A 19,209-nucleotide genomic window follows, 5' to 3' on the forward strand; every position below is an offset into this window, starting at 1 on the left:
CTTTCCCTTTCTTTCTTTTCTGTTTTGCCTTTGATTTGTTCCTTTACTTTTGTTTTGCTGCAGATCTCGCATTCGTTGCTTTGTGCATATGATTTCCGTGATATAATATTTTTAATTAAAGATTCCCTTTGAAACACCTTTTCGCTTTCAAGTTTTAGAATTTGTGTTTTGATTAAGGATTTGTAAGCTTTTAAAAGTTTAAATATTGTTGCATTATTATGACTTATGTTATATATATATATATATATATATATATATATATTTCTTTGAAAAAAAAAATCCGTAAATGTGGTATTATATGTATGTATGCATGTCATGTTTTTCCGTCACGATCCATCGCCGGCCTAATATAGTAAGTGGTTGGCAGCAGGTTGTGATAGATTCTTCACTTTTTGCTACTAAAGGTGTATTCGCTTCCAATTTTTTCAGTAATTAAAGCTTTTTACTACTAAAAATTTTAGTAAAAACGTTTCAATACCAAATATTTGGTAGTCAATTCTTCTCTTTTTGTTACTGAAAGTGTATTCGCTACCAATTTCTTTTGGTAGCTAAAGTTTTTGGCTATTAAAGTTTTCAGTAGTAAAAACGTTCCATAACCAAATATTTGGTAACAAATTATTCGCTTTTTACTACTAAAATATTTCCACCATCAAAATTTAGTAGCTACTAATTGGGTCCATTTTTCAGACCAAATTGTTCAATTTTAGCTACCAAAAGTTGGTGGCAGAAATTTTTGCTACCAAATTTTTATTGGTAGCAAAAACTTTCTGCTACCGGTCTTTAGCTCCTACAAAGTTTTAGTAGCGAAAAACTATTGCTACTAAAATCATTGCTACCAATTCTTTGGTAACAAAAAACCAAAATTCTTGTAGTGCACTTAGCTAGAAAGATGGGCCCTTGGATGGTGGTTGTAGAGTATATAGGATTATTAGATACTAAAAATGGAATAAATATCAGATTATTAGAGGGTTTATAAATTTTGGGTCTGCTCTCCTTGCAAACCGATTTTGTAAAAGTGAGTTTCACCTAATGGGTTTGTAACACGATCTACGACAGACAAAAAAGTGCCTGTCCATTCAAAACTCGCGTTTAATGCACGCCAATTACAGCAAAAATAAGTTCCATAACAGCCACCCAGAAAAAAAACAAAAGAAAAGAAAATGCTTGGAAAACTGAAAATCAAGGAAGATGCTTAACAGATCTTCATAAACAAGCTAAAAAGAGAATCGCAGCGCAAAACTTAAAAAAAAAAAAAAAAAAAAAAAGGAAAAGAGTGTGTATACAACAAAATTAAGGATAGCTGTTATATTGTAGCAAAAAAGCAAACAAAAAAAGCAGCCGTTATAGACCCTTCTGCACCAACTTAATTAGCATTTGAACACGTACTTGTGCGTATATGTTTTGAGTGCAATAGAAAATAATAAAAAAAAAAGGATGGTCGTTTGTGGAAGCCCATAAAAATAACAACAGGTACACTATCCTCTCTTCGGGTTATCCTAGTAAGTTCGAGGACACCTGACAACATATTTACAATTGGAGATAATGAGATATTCTTTCTATTTGGGCTACGCACAAAAATATCCATGTTTAGGCCGGTGTACCTGTATATATATACGTATGTGTTATATATATATATATATACATATATCTATATATGTGGACACAGTAAACGCATACACAGGAGAAGACAATGTTACTGTTCTATGCATTGAGATTGTTGAGCATCCAAGAGGGCAGAAGGGCATTGCCTCGGTTTTGATGTTGGGTAGCTTCATCTTCTGCTAATCCATCACTTCTTGGGGAACAAGACACTCTGCAATTTTCACATATTGTTTTGCCTATCTTAGTTCTCCAATAAGGTAGTTACATATGTATACATATAATAATATATATGTGTGTGTGTGTGTGTGCGTGTGTTTTTGCACTAACTCAAACGTTGATGATATTTGATATTCAAGAACAGTTTTAAGTGTAAATATTGGTGATGACAATTCCCCTTTACTTTTTAGGTCAATCACAAACGGTTACGTAGTATATGAGACTTATGTAATGCAGCATATGAGAATTTATTTGAACAAAAGGCTGATGACATTTGAAGTTTTTCCAATTTGAGTTGGTCATGCATAAATAAAGACGAGCATAAATAGAGACTAACCCAACATTCAAGGATTGATTTGGCTGTGCTAAGAGGATGGACGATACTTCCAAATTATGATTCTGCTGCCCCAATTGTGTCTGTTCGGCCAACTCTTTCTCTTTCTCCTTCATCTGTTATTGGGGATTCACGAAATACAAATTAGACTCAAATACATGGGCAATATTACACTTCAACTTAGATTTCCCATCCAATTTTGATATTTTAAATGATTCTAACCAGTCACATTATAACATGGCATATATAGGACTAACATTTTGACGGGGGGTCTGAATCCGTTATACATATATGTACACATAACAGAGAGAGAACCTAAAGGACTTTCTATTTGTGGCCAAAGAAAATGTTCACCTGTTTTGTCAGAAGGTTGTTTTGCTCCTGTAATGCCTTATCCTATCATGACAAACAGGAAATAAACAAAATGATCAACTAATGGTTCCTCACAATTACTTATAATTAAGTGCTATGGTTATAGGAATAAGCTAAGAGATACCTTTTTTTGGAGCTCTGAGATGGACTCATACATGACTTGGTTCTGCAAATCGTCCAAAGCTTCTCAGTTTCACCAAGCAATCTATATTGGCTTAATTCGAAAGACAAGATAATATTACAAGAGTTCATTGACTTCACCTTTCTCGACCTTGTGTGTTTGAGTGCAGAATCAAGCTGTTGCTCCAGATTTTGAAGCTCTTTGAGAGTTAAGGAATCAAGTTCTTCTCCCAGGAAATGCCTGCAAAAGATTGTAAAGTATATACAGTTGAGTTTTTCTCCCCCAACAGTTTAGTGTGTGTGTGTATATATATATATATATATATATATATATATTGTGGATGGTACATGTATATATTTTAAGCTTGTACTTCTGATTTCTTTGTAAAACGTCCATCCTAGCCTTGAGCTTTGCATGTTCCAGACTCCAGCTTCCCTAGAAGATCAATGGCATTGGTTAGTATATATTTCTCATCATACAAGAAGTTCATCTGGAGAGAATAAGAAAAGGAGAGAGAAATTGTAGTTACAATTTGTTATAGACCTATTCCGTAGAGCTTAACTCACCCATGCAAAACCGGCTTACAAGGAGAGGGAACCCAAGGACTTATAAACCTACTAATCATCTTATATTTATTCATATGGGACTTTTGTAATCTAATATTCCACTACACTCCACAGCCGCCCAACCAAATGGGTAACTTCGCAGATCCCCCTTTCAATTGGGTAACAGCCCCCCCACCACCCCCCCGGTCGCCCTATCCATGGGCAACAGTTACAAAAGGACGTGCTAATACCAGTTGTTATAAATTCATTAGATAGAACTCACCCTTACAAAACCAGCTTGCAAGGGGAGAGAATCCAAGATTTATAAACCCACTAATCATCTTGTATTTATTCAAGATTTATAAACCCACTAATCATCTTGTATTTATTCTGTACGAGACTTTTGGTATCTAATACAGTTAAATTTATAATGGGACAGAAATAGCGCCAGAACTCACTTGGATCTAAATGTGATTTATGTTTATTATGTATTCCTGATAACAAGGGAAAAGTAATGCAATATAACTCGAATTCAGGTATTTTCAGGATAATGGTAGCTTACATTGGGTTCAGGATCATTTGAAAGAAGCTGCCTCTCTGCGTATGAATATCTTTCATATCTTTCCAGGATCCCCTCCATGCTGCTATTTAAGGAAAGCTAACATCAGTATTTAGCATTTGACAGCGAGCATAGTATTCACAGTTTCTTAAGGCTGGACCTTCAAAGCACATAAAAAAAAGGAAATCGAAATAACACAAAAATGTTGCCTTTTCACGCATAGCCAAAATGAAGATTTACGCGCGCGCGCGCACTCATATAGATATTTAGATATAAGCACAAGGATTTCACAGCTATATAACCGCAAACGTACATATCTTCATCCAGTATTCAAATAATATATTGACGTACAATAACATGGCCTTGTTCGATAATCTTGTGTGTTTATTATATCGAGTTACAGATATTGTTAAAGTCAAAATGAAAAGGTAAAGCATCCTTTAGTTGCTTGCACTCTTACTTCAAACCTATAAGTTTCTTGTTCACTTGTATTTCTCTTCAACATGTCGATCTCTCTATAAGTGAATTAAACAACAATATCAAAGAAAACTAGGAAGAATTATATCAATCCAGAAACACATCCGATCATGTCTTCAGGCAAAATTCAGATATATTTTACGATTAAATTTCTTCCTACTTAAGTTAACTCCTATTATATAAGAGCTATCATATCTAATAAACAATTAATTAAACATATTTTTTAAAATAAAAAAAGATAAAGAAAACTATTATCAAGGCCAACTTGGACATCCCAACTAAGTTAGCGCCTAAAATAAAAAAGAACTTTCAAAGTGTATTTCTAGACAACTGAAACAAATAACACAGAATTAAAAAGTACATAAATATCTTATGTTTTTAATAACATTAAAAAAGTATCTTCACCTTTAAAAACCATTTCGATACCCTTTGATCAATTTTTGCACCATACAATGTCCTTTCTATCCTTCACCTCTAAAAACATACTAAAATATAAAAGAAAAAAATGAGAAATACTAAAAAAGAATTATACAAAATAAAAGCTATAAGGCATCATTCATCTTATCGATTTGAGTTTTTCAATTTCAGTTTTACTACAGTTAAAAGCTCTAATAAAAAGTCATCTAACTTTTTTGTTATAGTTAAAAGTTCTCATATAAAGTCACATCTCAACTCGAATTGAAAACTCAAATCGGCGGACTGAACAAGTCCTAAAACTTAATTTCTAAAAGAAATAGGAAAAAAAACACAAATATAGTTTTCAGATTTCTCCACCTCCATCATCGTTGACCTTGCCCCCCATTGGCACCCAGCTTCCCTTTCCCGCCTTCGATCTACACCGTGGTATATATCCAAAAGACCCCACTCCTTGTCGCGCCCAACAAGAAGTGATGCCAGCCCATCAGCTTCGCCACACGAGAGAGAGATCTTTTGATATTTAAAACAATGGTTAAATCAGTAGAAAGGAAGAAAAGACCGTTTATATCCCAAACATCAACCTCAGATTACCAAAATAACAGTTTTTTTTAGATGTGAAGGTTTCTTTTTAATACCATTAAAAACATAGAATACCTTTGAGATATTTTTAAATAACAGCGGGATACCAAAATGATTTTATTCTGAATGAAAAAATAAAACACTACCACAAAGACAACCACAAGAATCACCATGCAAATGCATGATCTACTCCTGATGGAAAAACTAGAAGGATGCTCCTTATAATCTTATGATGCTAAAGCCCAAAGGAAAAAACCCGGCAAAAGGAAAAAGAGCGCAAATTAGAGATTTCAGGCGAAAATTTTAAAAGGAGTCTTTTCTCATATTAAAAAGATATTTAATTATATAAAAAATCAATTAAACCTATTTTAAATTATTTTTTCTTGCTTTTGGGATAAGAAAGTATTGATTAAATATATATATTCAAGTTTATCTAATAATATGTTTTTCAACAAAATTTTATCCAACAAAATAGCTACTGTAAATCTCAAACAATAGCAATCAATAAAATGGCAAGAAAGAAGTATGAAAGAAAGATATCAACTTGGAAAACTCTATGAATAAGGTTAATGAGTGAGAAGGAAATAAATAAAGGCATAAAAAAGAATCAAGAGAGATTGGAGCTTTTTATCTTTTTCCAGCTTTTTCTATTCTTAATTTGTTAATGTTTTTGAAATTGTAAATCAGATTAATATAGCCCATGTTCGTTGCATTAGTTTAGTTCAGTTTTGTTCGCTCAGTTTAGCTCAGTTTGAACAGTGAGCACAGTTTGAACTGTCGTTTGGTAAACATACAGTTTGAATTATATTCCACGTTTGAACTGAGCTAAACGACCTAACTTAAAGTTTAGTTCCCCTCTCAAGTTCAACCGTTCAAGCCATTTTTGAACAATAAAAAGTGTCAACTCTCTTTGCTTTTAACACCTACCAAACACAAATTTAAATTTTATTCCCTGTTCAAAATAAAATTTTAACTATACATCCAAACATCAATTTAAACTACAATTTAAACCATACAGTATGAATTTTTCTGTTCAAATAAAAAAGTTTAAACCAACGAAGTTTGGGAGCATAATATACTTATAAGTGAATGAAAATAGGCATTTTGTATTTAGTAGAGAAGTAATCAAAGCGAATATAGTCATTGATGTATAATATATGCAGATTTCTTTATATAGCTGTTCGATTGCTTAAAAAAATATAAACATTAAGGTCTTAAAAACAAAATTTTTGGTAGTTTTTTTAGTTAAAAGTGTAATGCAGTAAAAACTGGTCATCTTGGCACTTACAAAACGAGCAATACAACTAGAATATTCCTCTAATCAGAAATGATTTTCAACCAACATAAAAGAAAGTTTTGGTAATATGTGGGCAGCCCCATTACTATTACGAGAAATGTGACTGCAAGAACCACCATCACTCATCAAAATCTTGATATGATTTAGAATTGGAAACATTGCAGCGTAACAACTAGGATCAATTACCGCACGGACTGCTTTCCACCAGCCAGACCCTATGGCCACTGCTTTCAGCAAATAAAAGGCCCTCACGAATTGCTACACACTCTGCCATGAGAGGGGAGTGGATTCCAGGTAGCTTTTTAGAAAAAGCTCCCAATGACAAAACCCGTGGAATCCCGAATCAATTCCCCAAAACCAATAGAATGGTGACAAGCAAAGACAGATGCATCCACATTCAATTTGAACAAATTACGCTCAGTTTGAGCCTCTGGTAACCGCACCTTAACCTGAGCCTTTTGGAATTCATAAAGCCAACAACTCGCCATTTCTGAAGTGTGTGCAGGCGCAGCAAAATTTTTGGTAGTGTTTCAAACAAATGGAGGATTTAATTATTGAATTATCCTATAAATAAGGTGATTTGCATGCACAATAGCCCAAGAATCTCATATTTTAAAGAGAGTATCTCCAAAACATTGATCTGTTACTTTTATTTTAGTTTTATGGTAAAATGACCATAGTAAATATATATAATTGATTAGGACTCTTAATTATTAGGGGGCCTTGGGCAATTGCTCATTGGCTTAGAGAAGGAGCTGGTACTGAAAATTGCATGATCGAAGCTAAGGTTGAAAAAATACGGCAAAAGTTATTCTACGTACTAAGAGATGAAGATGTATTTCAGAAACCCCTCAATAATACGCAGAACCAAAAATGCGCAAAATTCTAAAGCATTATTAAATAAAAATTCGAGATCAAATTAACACCTTTACTAGCTAGCTTGTAACTTGTTGGCTACTTGATGAATCCTATTAACTTAGCAATTGAGTAAAGTGTTGCATATCTAAATCCCAGGAATCACCTTCGGGTCGGCAATTACTATGTCATCACCGAGCACCGCATAACGGGTGAAAGGCCGGTTCTGAGGAAGAGGTAACTCATTCGCCAACCACACTAAATAGTGGTGTGACAGTGCAAAGAGGGCCCAGTAAGTGGTTATATCATTTTGAAGACTACGGTAAATAATATGAGGATTATGTTGAATCTGGAAAAGTCTTGAAAAAGATTCTTTCCTGACTTTCTCCCCCATACCCGTCTGAGAATGATTCGAGCGGTATGAAGGGAAACTCTCACGTACAATTTGGCGAACTAGTCCCCGAAAATGCTCGTTCCTTTGTCATTGGGGATTACAATTTCTTACTTTTTTCTAGTATGCCGCTCCGCGCGATAAAGGAGCGCGGCGAGTGGAGTGCCACAATCTTATTCATCATTTTTTATCTACATAAGCTAAAGGCCATAGCACTGGTGACGGCTCCGGCATAAATGCAAGGAGGATCGCTGGAAAGAACGGATCAAGAAGTGGTGGTTCAATCACTTTGGTAGGGGATTCGCGATGCCATCTGTATGGTCTTGCTGTTGTCCAGTCTTCTCTTATCAATTAGTGCAGCTTCCAGCTCTATATTATGTATGTCATATCAAATGGTTCTCTCCGTATCATGAGATGGGCTACTGTGCGCTAACAGCTAACAAAAATAGGGCTTTCTTTTATAAAGATATGCCCCACCGGAATTCCATATTCAAAAAGAGAATGGCAACTCGAAGTTCATCTTTGTTGTTTGCTAGAGGTACAATAGGACGGAGGGAGATCTACTGATAAGGCGGTTGAGCCCCTTAGTGACATTTCTTTTCTATAACAAAACCATATGTCTCGGTTCTGACCACAAGGCGAAGCCAAAAAAAAGGAGGGTATTTCTCAGTGAAAGAGCGCTATGCGTTCCACATTTCTCAGCGACAGTGGAAAGAAGACCAATAAGGTGGGATTCAAAGGCTCAGTCCCTCAAAGCGTACGAGGAGGGTTGGCGTTGTCAGAAAGAGGTGAAGCCGAGAAAGCAGCGTGTACGGTACGGGTTTCGGTAGTGATCTACTTTATATGGTAAGCTTAGGTTAGTGGAGTGGTAAGTTAATCTCGACAGGTTTCAAAGCTTCAAGCTTACAAAACAAGACCTAAGGAGTTTGGAGCCCTTGAGTTCTTCGCCAGTAATGGGAAGATGAGCTTCTCCATTGGAATGGTATCTGCTCGAAGAGCCTGTCCTTGCCTGCTTATCCAGACCAAATAGCAACCTTTGGTCCTTCGGGCTGACGCTCAAGGCGGGAATCAAGGATATGGGTTCAAGGCTGCTCTACTTACTGGGAATGGGATCCCGTAAAAGGGCACATGACGAATGGGACCCTCGCCAATGGCATATGAGATATGGATGATGGAGCTACTTGCTGCTGGTCTTTTCTACGCAGACGCAGAATCAATTGAGACCGTGGAAGGCTTCGATGCCCAATATTTCCAAACTTTACCAGGAAGGGGATGAGGAATAATTTGACTTCCTTGCAAGGTAAAAAAAAAAAAAGAAGGGTCTGCAGCAGATGCAAGAAGACGATCGACACGATGGTGGGTTTGGCAGCAAGTGGCCTACGGCCCGAGCTTAGGATGTACTTCGCTAATGTTTAGTTTGCTACCCCTAGCTGTGAAGGTCGGTAAGTGTGGAAGGAGGCCCAGAGAAGACAGTGGCATCGATCCGGACTTATTACCGTGATCAATTCACTACCAATGCCCACTTCTTGATCCGTTGCAGAAGTGCTTCTAGATCTCATGGAATAAGGCAGAATTTAGAACAACACTTTCCATCTCTTTTCTTGCTTTCATAGAAAAAAAAAAAAAAAAAAAAAAAAAAAAAAAAAAAAATTTTTAAAAGTATTCTGAAGCCAAATGCTCTTGGATGTGCAGTTGAATAGGAAGAGAAAGACTTTTTTCTCCTTCATATTGAATGTAGTCTATCACTTTGAGGTCATGAGAACCTTGTGAATTGATATAAATTATGGCATGCTTCTCTGAGGAGAGTGGCACGACCAAACATCATCCCAGAAGCGAATCAGCTTACTATTGCCCAACCAAAGTCTAGCCCAAGTCCTGCCTGAAAGTCTCTCTCTACCAAATAATGCCCTTCTAGATGCAGGATATTTTAGAGGTGGGTTGGTCAATCCATTTTTGTCATTGGAGAGGTACTTAGCAGCCAAATGTGAGCACCATGGCTTTTTCTTTTCCATTGGAAATCTCCATAGCCACTTCATAAGAAGGGCTGGCTTGGTTGAAGTCCACCTCCTTCGTTAAGGTGATTGAAAAAAGAAAAGAAAAAAAAGATTTTATTTTTAGTATGGGATGTTAGTAAGGATGAACATGACGAGATCTTATTGTATTAATTTTTTTTTTTTGGAAAATTTAAATTTAAACATATTTATCTCAATCTCGTGGCAATTTCCTCTTCAAATCACATCAAGATGCACTTTGAAGGAGCTACTATGGGAATTCGGATTATGGTGGGGTCATAAGAGGTGGCAATGGTGCTGTCATGTGGAATAGAACAGGTCTCCTCTAGGGATCAAAGATGCAGCCTTTGCAGAAGCGGAAACTCTCCTGCATGGCCACAGTTTTGTCCAAACTATTGATTCTTTTCAAGCCATCAGATCAAACAAAAAGGGGTTCTCTTAACATGATTAGAGATGGGCGAATGGTAATAATCAATAACCTTGGCGCCTATGCTTTATAAAAAATAAGGCAGACCTCAGTGCCAAAGAGGCTCTCGTACTATGACAGGCTTGGGGAAAAACTCAATCCCATATGTACGCGGCCTTACCCCCCGAAGGAGAGGCCGTTTCTAGGATTCGAACCTTGGGCCCCGGGTGCAAACGCAAGCGCTCCCACCACGGGCGCCCATGCTTTATCCTGAGATAAAATTTTTCAACCCATAAAAAGATAAAAGAAAGTTGGGAGATATGTCAATCAAGAAACTAATGTTAAAACAATGAATTCCCGGAAGAAAGGTCAAAACAAATCCTATACGTGCTAAACCGTTATTGCTAATTGCATTAGATTTTACCATAGAAAGTTATCGTTAATAACTGTTGGGCTGATTCCTCTCATTAGTATTGTTACGCCATGTATCATCTCATGTTTGTGAACGACGAATCACCGGGGGCCGGGGGAGGCATAACATGTCACTTCGTTTAAGGTAGTGCATTGACGTGTTCGAGATACGTGCGACCCTACTTCGAAAATGGTATGCTATGTCTTAAGGAAAATGAGTCACAACTTGATGCTCAAGGCACACTCTAAATATATAACCAACCTGCATCAACATGCTTCCAAGGCCTCAAGCCTAAGGTACGAACAAGTATAGGAAGAAGAACATTGCTACTGTGTCGCGCACGTACTAATTATCCCGTATACAAACCCTTATATGCTGGTGTACATGACAGACTGTCAAGAGACCGTCACGCAATGCTAAAAGGATGACCTGACACCTCCAACGTACAGGCCACACGGATCGACACCGCAGGTCCAGGATTTTGCACTCTAGGACTTGCCTATATGATGGCAATTTTACCCGTAAACCTATTTATCCGCAGAGATCCGTATTAAACGAGCCAGGAAACATTCACTTTAAACGGATATAGGTTGTAAACTAGTTAAAATTTTAATCCATCGCAGGACGGAAACAGGTTTAGAGGTCCCCAACCGTATTCCCGTTTAATTGTATCCTATTTTTAAATTAAATATAATATGTAATGTACTAAAATATATAACTTTAAGTATAATATATTACATAATGTATATAAAAATTACAAACTACCTTTCTTTTATTTTTAACTATTTTGTATAATTATATTGACTAAATAATTAATTATTTTACGATAATTAAAAATAACTAATCGGGTTAATGGGGAGCTGCGAATACCCCGAACTCGTGACGAGAAATGGAACAAAAATGATGAGTGTTTTTATTCGCGGAAGCGGGTCAGCGAGAAAACCACCCCATCCCAAATCCACCCCCGTTGCCATCCCCCAACTATAAATACTAGCTTTCACCCCTTCACAAGGCACACTGCATTCTATTATCACCCTTCTCAAATACACTGCTAGTCAGAACGTGAAAAAAGCCTCTCAAACGGGCGTCCGACATACATCATGGCAGAGCAAAGAGCTAGATGGTGGAAGCGTCAGAGTAAATGTTAGTGTCAGGACTACCATTCCAATAATAACTAACAAATAGATCTAAGGCCTATAAATTAACCATCTTTAAGCGCATCTAATTTATAAGAGCAAAAGGCAAGCATATATTTTTTACTTCTCAAACAGATAACTTTAGAATTTATAGTTATGCTTCATACTTCAAGAGAGATAATGCTAATTAATTTATCAAGTCCTGCATGATGTTGGTGGCGAACACCAGAAATGATATTAATGGAATAGACGCACATGTGTGCGTCACCTATAACATCTATCCTATTAGGAATTCTGGTGATGAACACCATTAGTGTCTAATAATATTGCTTATAAGAATATATTGTATGCATCAACGTTTAGACCTACTTCCGTTCAAGAACTTATCCCAAAAAATTTCTGAGAAAGTCCACTTTTTTCTCTATTTTTCTTCTTCTCATCCCCACAAATAGAAAGAAACAGAAAAAGAACATTACAATTTCAAATAGCACTATGCAGTATCAAAGAAAATAAAGAATGATTTGATTCTTGCCATATCTTAATTGAGCCACAAAAAAAAAAAAAAAAAAATTTGCGGCCATATAAATTAAATATCTGAAGTACGAAAGAAATATAGAAAGAAAGCTGAGTGAGAACTGAGAATGACCAACTGAGAAGTGGGAGAGAGGTTTTATTTTTTTTTTTTTTTGGATACAGAGGAGCTTTTCTTTTCTTGTTGGTGAAAGGGGAGAGACGGTCATAGTTTTCGATAACTCATAGTTGATTGTCTAATGAAGTGATAGTAACATTTATAATCATATTTGTTTCCATCAACTTTTTTATTATCACATTTATAAAAAAGTTGCTGTCCACATTCCCGTCTATTTATATTTTCAATTTTACTATTCAACAAAAAAAAAAAAGAATATCTTCAATTTTACTTTCAAGAGGAAAAAAAAAAGTACATATATCAAGGAAACAAGTTATAGTTCCGGTCATCAAGATAAGTGGTACAAACTAGAAATATTTTAGAGACCTTCTGTATGCCAACATATTAATAAGCCAGATTTTATGTTCGTCAAAATTGTATAAAATCATGTAAAAGTTAAAAACTACGCAGATTCAAATGTTAAAAAAATCTAGTCTAACGGTACGCCAGGCATACTAGAGAATTTCAAATCAAAAAATACAATCACTAATCCAAGCACGTAAGACCTAAATGCATTTAGCGACTCAATACTGACCACATGAGGTTCAATTGAAACTATCTAGAAGATAACATATGTACCGAGTTCCAACAAAAGGAACCAATGAGGGACATAATGAATCGAGCACAAATTTAGCTCTTCAAACACGCCACAAGCACCGCAAAAGCCGGTGGATAACTCTGGTCAATCGAAGTCGAGGGACCAAAAGTACTAAGGCCTACCACAACACCACAAAGAACCATAACTTGCAGACTAAACACAACAATAACGCGTAAGGTGGGGAGACCACCTCTGTTATTACAACAAATTTTTAAACCAACCAAAAATCGTGAATACACTAACATTAAACGCGGAAACATCAACGCCTTTAATGAAACCAAACAAACACTACAAAAAAATGGACCAAAACGGCCACCATGACACAAGAGCCAGATTTGAGAAGAGCCACTACCGAAGGAGCAACAGTGCCGACAATGATTCCACACGTAAGAGCTCCCAAAAAGTGCTGTACCACGGGGAACAGAGCCCCCACGCCACAGTCCCGCCTGAAAAATCTCGTGCCTCACACCACCAGAAGCCATCAACCTCTAACCTTAGCATCTGTCACTCCACAACAGCGCACGCCGCCCCTCCCTAAAACCACATCAAAGAAGGGGACGCGAACCCGAAGCAAAAGCGCCAACAAACTCCCTCAAAACGCAAGATCTCCGCCAATCCACCACCGTCATACCACACCTATAGCCACAAACCATACCACGCAAGACCCAGCCACCGTCTCAAGGTACGAAAGTCTGGCGACCAGCCAGCGGTGCCACTGGATCCCGGCCCTAAGCAATAAAATCAAAAGAAAACCCTAGCCACACTAAGAGATAGAGGCAGAGAAAGCAAGAAAGAAAACCCTGTCTTCATACGTAGCAATAACTAATGGTGAATGATGACTTTAAAACGTTTTACTATTTAGTTACTTTTATTTAAACAAGAGAAATCAAAAACACGCGGATTGACAATACCACGTACGTTTACCAATCACAGTAAATAAAGGAGTGGAACATAATCCTTATTTTTCTTTCTTCCATCTTTCTTTATAATTAAATAGTAAAACATGTTGAACATTGAAAAGATTTTTCTTCCCCTAAAATTATTACATCTTCTCTAAACAAAATTGCAAAATATTCGTTAATTTTCGAAACTAATGGTCCATTACTCTAATTATGCTACGGTATTAGTTAATTCAGGATTGCTTGCTCTAAGGTTTTTATTTATTTTTTTTCTGATTTTAACAGTTAATGAAGTGAAAAGATTGATCTTCTAATATGTTGATTAGAATCTTCAGAATCCGTTTCATTTGGAAAACAAAACATAACATTGTTTCAGAAATATATAACGCAATGTATTTCAAGTGTAGAGTGTATACGTAAACACAAAATTGATACGTTTAACAGAACATAGACAAGTTAAACATTAGGCAAATATTTCAAATAATCAATAAGGGGGACAGAAAGGACTAAAGAGTTACTTTTCATTGAGAAGTTAATCTTATCCGAAGATTAAGGGCTTGTTCTTTTGAGTAAAAAACTTAAAAAAAAATAATTCGAGTTACAACTTTATTCGAGTTCATGTTCTTTTAAGTTTAAACTCGAGTTTAAACTCGAGTTCAAATTCAAGTTTAGGACTAAAACTCGAGTTCAAGTTTTCCCTTCAACTCAAGTTCAGAAACTCGAACTCAAATTAATTAACAGTATTTTTTCTATTCTTAAAAATGCTATAACTTTTTCGTTTTAATTCTGATTGAGATGATTTTTTTTTCTATGCATTGACAACGAAAAGACGAATAAAACCTGACCCATATACCCTATTAAAATTTTTCATCAGCATTGAGTTTTTATTAAAATACTATCTAAATACAAATTCAAGTCTTGACTCACTCAAACACAAACTCAAAAAGATTATTATCTCAAACCATAACTCAAATGTATACAATCAAACACAAACTCAAGTTACAAGTCCAACTCAAGTTATAACTCAAATTCAACTCAAGAATTATACTCAAGTTAAACTCCAAAAGAACAAGCCCTAAATATGGAAAAGAGTCAAATATCACTCCACCATAAATTAAAAGGCGACAAAATAGGGATTGGGTTTATTTATTATATCTCATTTTGTTTCCCTTCAATAATATCATACTATATAATTAAGTGACATATTTTTTTAATATTTGAGGTGTCATGATATTTTAGTTGTAGTATTTTAATTGACGTGACATAATATTATTGAAATAAGATGAAAAATATACGAATAAAAGGACAAAAAATCGAATTCAATAAATAGTATTGTAGAATAAAGAAGATATATATACCTTTATGAAGGAAAATCAATAAGTTATTTGGTAAAACGAAATGGGAACATTAGAAGTTAAATAACCAAATATAATTGTTATGTGTTAATAAACCTTGAATCTGTGTACATCTCCTTATGTACTACCATATCCAAAAACATTGCGCGATGTTTGCTTTATGTCCTACGAAACAGTCGAGATTATACATATTTACAGTACACTCCCCACTCCCAGTCGGTGCATAAAAAGTTGATATGCTCAAATATTTGAAGCATCAGTATTCCAAGAGACAAAAACAATATAGTAATTTATGTGTACATATATAACAATCTTCAGTATATAGCAATGAATAAAATTACCAGATTTTTATTTTTGCTTTATTTTGTAAACAAAAAGGGACTTGGGCCTTGGGTATCCAAGGTGTGTATTGGAATTTTTCAAAAATAAAAATCATAAAAAGTGTAAAAAATTGAAATTAAAAGCACCTTTTGCTTTTTTAAATTAAAAGTTAATTGTTTTTTCTTATCTTTTTTAAAATGACTAATATGAATAATGAGTTATTTAATCCTATCATATTCCATGATACATGTAATATATATATATATATATATATTAATTTATCAAGTAATACATTAGATTATTTACACGGTATAGTTGTAGACATTCTTTCCCATAAATGTTGTTTGTCTGTACAAACATATTATTTTTATAGTATGTTAATCCAATTTTTCTAATATCTTCTTTAATATCTTTTTTATGTAGGTAACTAATATTTAATAAGAGTAGAGAGTTTAACTTCTTGTTATTATACCTAATTAGTCATTGAAATTCAATAACTACAATATTATTATCAAACACCATTCATTTTTCATCATGCTTGTTAAAAAAGAGAAAAAAACCATCAACAAAAGACGTACTTAGATCTTAACCTAATATTTATATCTCTAATTCCAAACAATTTATGGTCATGCCCAGGCATATTGATAATTTTTACCCAATGAAAGTCAATAAATATAGTTAATAGTACCTTAATATACAAACCCAACCTTATATAATATTCATGCATTAGCAAAAGCACAAACCGCCCGCACTAGCCGGCGGGCGGGCAGGTTGAAACCACGGGTTGGCGGGTAAGTGTCGTGGCATAATGTGGCGGATGAGTTCGGGCGGGGTGGGCGGATCTAGCTCGTCCAAGATAACTACAAACTTGAACTTTTTGTTCAACTTTCATCCATCAGTACAAATACATATGATATTTATACATAAATAATCTATACATAAATAAACAAATATGCATATATATATATATAATATATATATATATATATATATATATGTATATATACAAGTCTATATGTATGTATTTGTCTCTATAAATATGTTATAACTTTATATATCAAACAAGTATTGAGAAGAAAAATTAACATACATATGTATATACACTTGTGTGTGTATATACATATACATATATCGTACAATTCTACATATCAAACAAGTATTGGGAACTGTAATATTGAAGTTAGCTTAAACTTGGCGGGGGAAACGCTTGAAATAGTACTCTCTATGTACCTTAATATAGTATTCTCTCTATTTTTTTAAATTTTCCATTTTTGGAAACGAACTCTATTTATTTTTAATTGACTATATATCTATTTATTTTTAAACAAATAACGAACTAAACTACGCTTTCTGCATTAAATCATTACAAGTATTAGCAAATTAATAAGGCCACAAAAAAAAGAAAAGAATAGCATTTTTTAACGGTTTCAAAATACATAAAACAAAGCCTGTTTATTTTACCGATTTGAGTTTAAAATTCAAATTTTATTAAAATAAAAATTATTAAAAATAATCTCATTTAATTTTTTTATTACAATAAAAAATTTTGACATAAAATTACACGATTTAAATTAAAAATTTAAATTAACGAATTAAACGGACCAATAATTATAATATAAAATGAAAAAAGAAAAAAAATAAATTCACGCAAAAAATCGTAAAATTATTCACGCAAAATATCATTAAAAGGACGTTTAGTTTATGGATTAAAATTATAATATTTGAATTATTTTTAATTTATGTGTATTTTTTTATGATAAAAAATAAAAAAAATACTGTAACGAATTATGAATCAGGATTTAAATAATGATATTGAATCATGATTCAAATAATGACATAAATCCGTTATCAAATGTCTCGTAAGTCAACTAACTCTGGCTACACAGCTTCTTAACCAGAAAATTCACAAAAGAATACATACATAAAAAAGGGGGGAAAAAAACAAAGAGTAGAATTTTCTCGAGAAAATGAAATACAAACCAGCACGGAACGAAAACGAAACGGCAAAACCGTTAGCAAATTCACGCAAAACACCACGGCAAAGAAGAAATCAACAAAACCGGCAACACGGCTTCTTAAACTCAGAAATAGAAGAAGAAATCAACCTTCATGAGTAGACTTTTCTCGAGAAAATGGAACATAAAATTAACAAACACAGAAAGAAACGAAAACAATCATCGTACCAGGAATTGGTCGAGTATTCGAAGAGCTTTCCTTTGGTCGAGAAGACGATGAGAGCGACCTCGGCATCGCAGAGAACAGAGATCTCGTGAGCTTTCTTCAGCAATCCAGAGCGCCGCTTCGAGAATGTGACCTGCCGATTGATCTTGTTCTCGATCCTCCTCAGCTGCACTCTTCCCCTCCCCATAATTTTCCCGAGCAATCCAAGATTTTCCGAGAAACTTTACCTCGCCGAGAAAGAGAAACAGAAACCAACGAACAGGAAAAAAACCGTTCAGATTTTTTCTCTCTCTTCGAGCTATATATACATATGTAATAACTAGCTATACATTTCAGCCTTTTATTCTTCCGCTTCTTCTTCTTCTTCTTCTTCTTGGTTATATTTGTATAGATATAAATATTTTGAGCGGTAATGATGATAATATTTATAGAGGAAAGTTTAAAACCGGTCATGGACAAGATGAGCGGTATTTGAAAAACAGAGCGGTTTCGTCCAAAACGTTGTCGATTTTTGATTGGTTGGGATTCTGTGACGAAGCGATTTTTGTCTGTGGTGTGTTCTTACTCGAGGCCACACAACTTTTTTATGTGACTCGGCCTTTTTTTATTTTTTGTTTTTTGTTTCGTTTTTTTTTTCCCATTTATTTTCTCCTTTTACTGTTTTTGGTTCTTATGAGTTGTACGGATTGGAAGAAAGTTTGCTATTTCTTTCCAATGTGGCTTCTTTATTTTTACCGTACGATTCTGAGTATATATATGAGTGTATCTAATGTATATGTATATGTATATGTATACATATGAAAACCTTATCATACATTTATTTTTTTGGTTGACGATAATTCATAAATAGCAATGTCTATTTAGAATTAATATTTAGGCATGATTTAATTCCCGTGACCGTACCGCAAGTGTAATATTTTTTAGGATATTTTCTGGTACGTCTGGTGTACCGATAGGTCAAGTTTTTTTAATTATTAAAATTATGTATTTTTTACTTTTACGTGATTTATGCAGATTAGGTGGACATAAAACCTACCTACTGGTATGTTAGCGCATAGAGAATATTTTTTTGTTTGTATATATTGTGTTGTATTATCATAATATACTACGGTGTTTAGTGTTATAACATATTGTATGCGGGATTAAAATGTAAAATTTTAATAATTTTAGGGTCAAAGTATAATTTTAAAAAGTTTTAGGGTTAAAATATAATTTTTAAATGTTTTGGGTTCACAATGAAATTTTATAAAAATTTTAGGGTCAAAGTGTAATTTTACAAAAGTTTTGGGGTCAAATTGTAATTTTGTAAAACTTTTAGGGTTAAAATGTAATTTTTGATAAATATAAAATTTGAATTGTTCCTCTAAATTTTTCAACAATTATCGGCTATAGCATGACCTTAACTCGACCCCGACCTCTAGTCGTGCTTAACGCTG

The 19,209-nt window shown here is 34.4% G+C and overlaps 1 protein-coding gene across 3 annotated transcripts; it reads right to left on the reverse strand.

The window, feature by feature from the left end:
- Positions 1 to 1,308: 1,308 nt before the first annotated feature.
- LOC21399723 (truncated transcription factor CAULIFLOWER A) lies at positions 1,309 to 18,151 on the reverse strand. 3 transcript variants are annotated; one of them, XM_024169063.1, is made up of 9 exons: positions 17,776 to 18,151; positions 3,753 to 3,834; positions 3,016 to 3,080; positions 2,786 to 2,885; positions 2,649 to 2,690; positions 2,507 to 2,548; positions 2,156 to 2,268; positions 1,678 to 1,813; positions 1,309 to 1,601 (listed from the first exon to the last, which is right to left on the reverse strand). In XM_024169063.1, exons 1-8 carry the CDS (start codon positions 17,958 to 17,960, stop codon positions 1,702 to 1,704), a joined length of 741 nt encoding a protein of 246 aa, XP_024024831.1. In that variant the 5' UTR covers positions 17,961 to 18,151; the 3' UTR covers positions 1,309 to 1,601; positions 1,678 to 1,701. The 3 variants fall into 3 exon arrangements, with proteins under 3 accessions (XP_024024831.1, XP_024024832.1, XP_024024830.1); XM_024169064.1 differs by having other exon boundaries at positions 1,309 to 1,813; positions 3,753 to 3,831; XM_024169062.1 differs by having other exon boundaries at positions 1,309 to 1,813.
- Positions 18,152 to 19,209: the final 1,058 nt, after the last annotated feature.

This window comes from Morus notabilis, unplaced genomic scaffold (assembly GCF_000414095.1).
Source record: "Morus notabilis unplaced genomic scaffold, ASM41409v2 Scaffold261, whole genome shotgun sequence".
Taxonomy (NCBI): domain Eukaryota; kingdom Viridiplantae; phylum Streptophyta; class Magnoliopsida; order Rosales; family Moraceae; genus Morus; species Morus notabilis.

What these genes read in the sequence shown, in the direction of transcription:
- LOC21399723 (XM_024169063.1), bottom strand. Translation starts at nt 17,960, where the DNA reads ATGGGGAGGGGAAGAGTGCAGCTGAGGAGGATCGAGAACAAGATCAAT. An exon ending in CAAATGATCCTGAACCCAAT is followed by an intron (nt 3,081 to 3,752) that starts GTAAGCTACCAT and finishes TTGATCTTCTAG; the next exon opens with GGAAGCTGGAGTCTGGAACA. An exon ending in AATCAATCCTTGAATGTTGG is followed by an intron (nt 1,814 to 2,155) that starts GTTAGTCTCTAT and finishes TGAAAATTGCAG; the next exon opens with AGTGTCTTGTTCCCCAAGAA.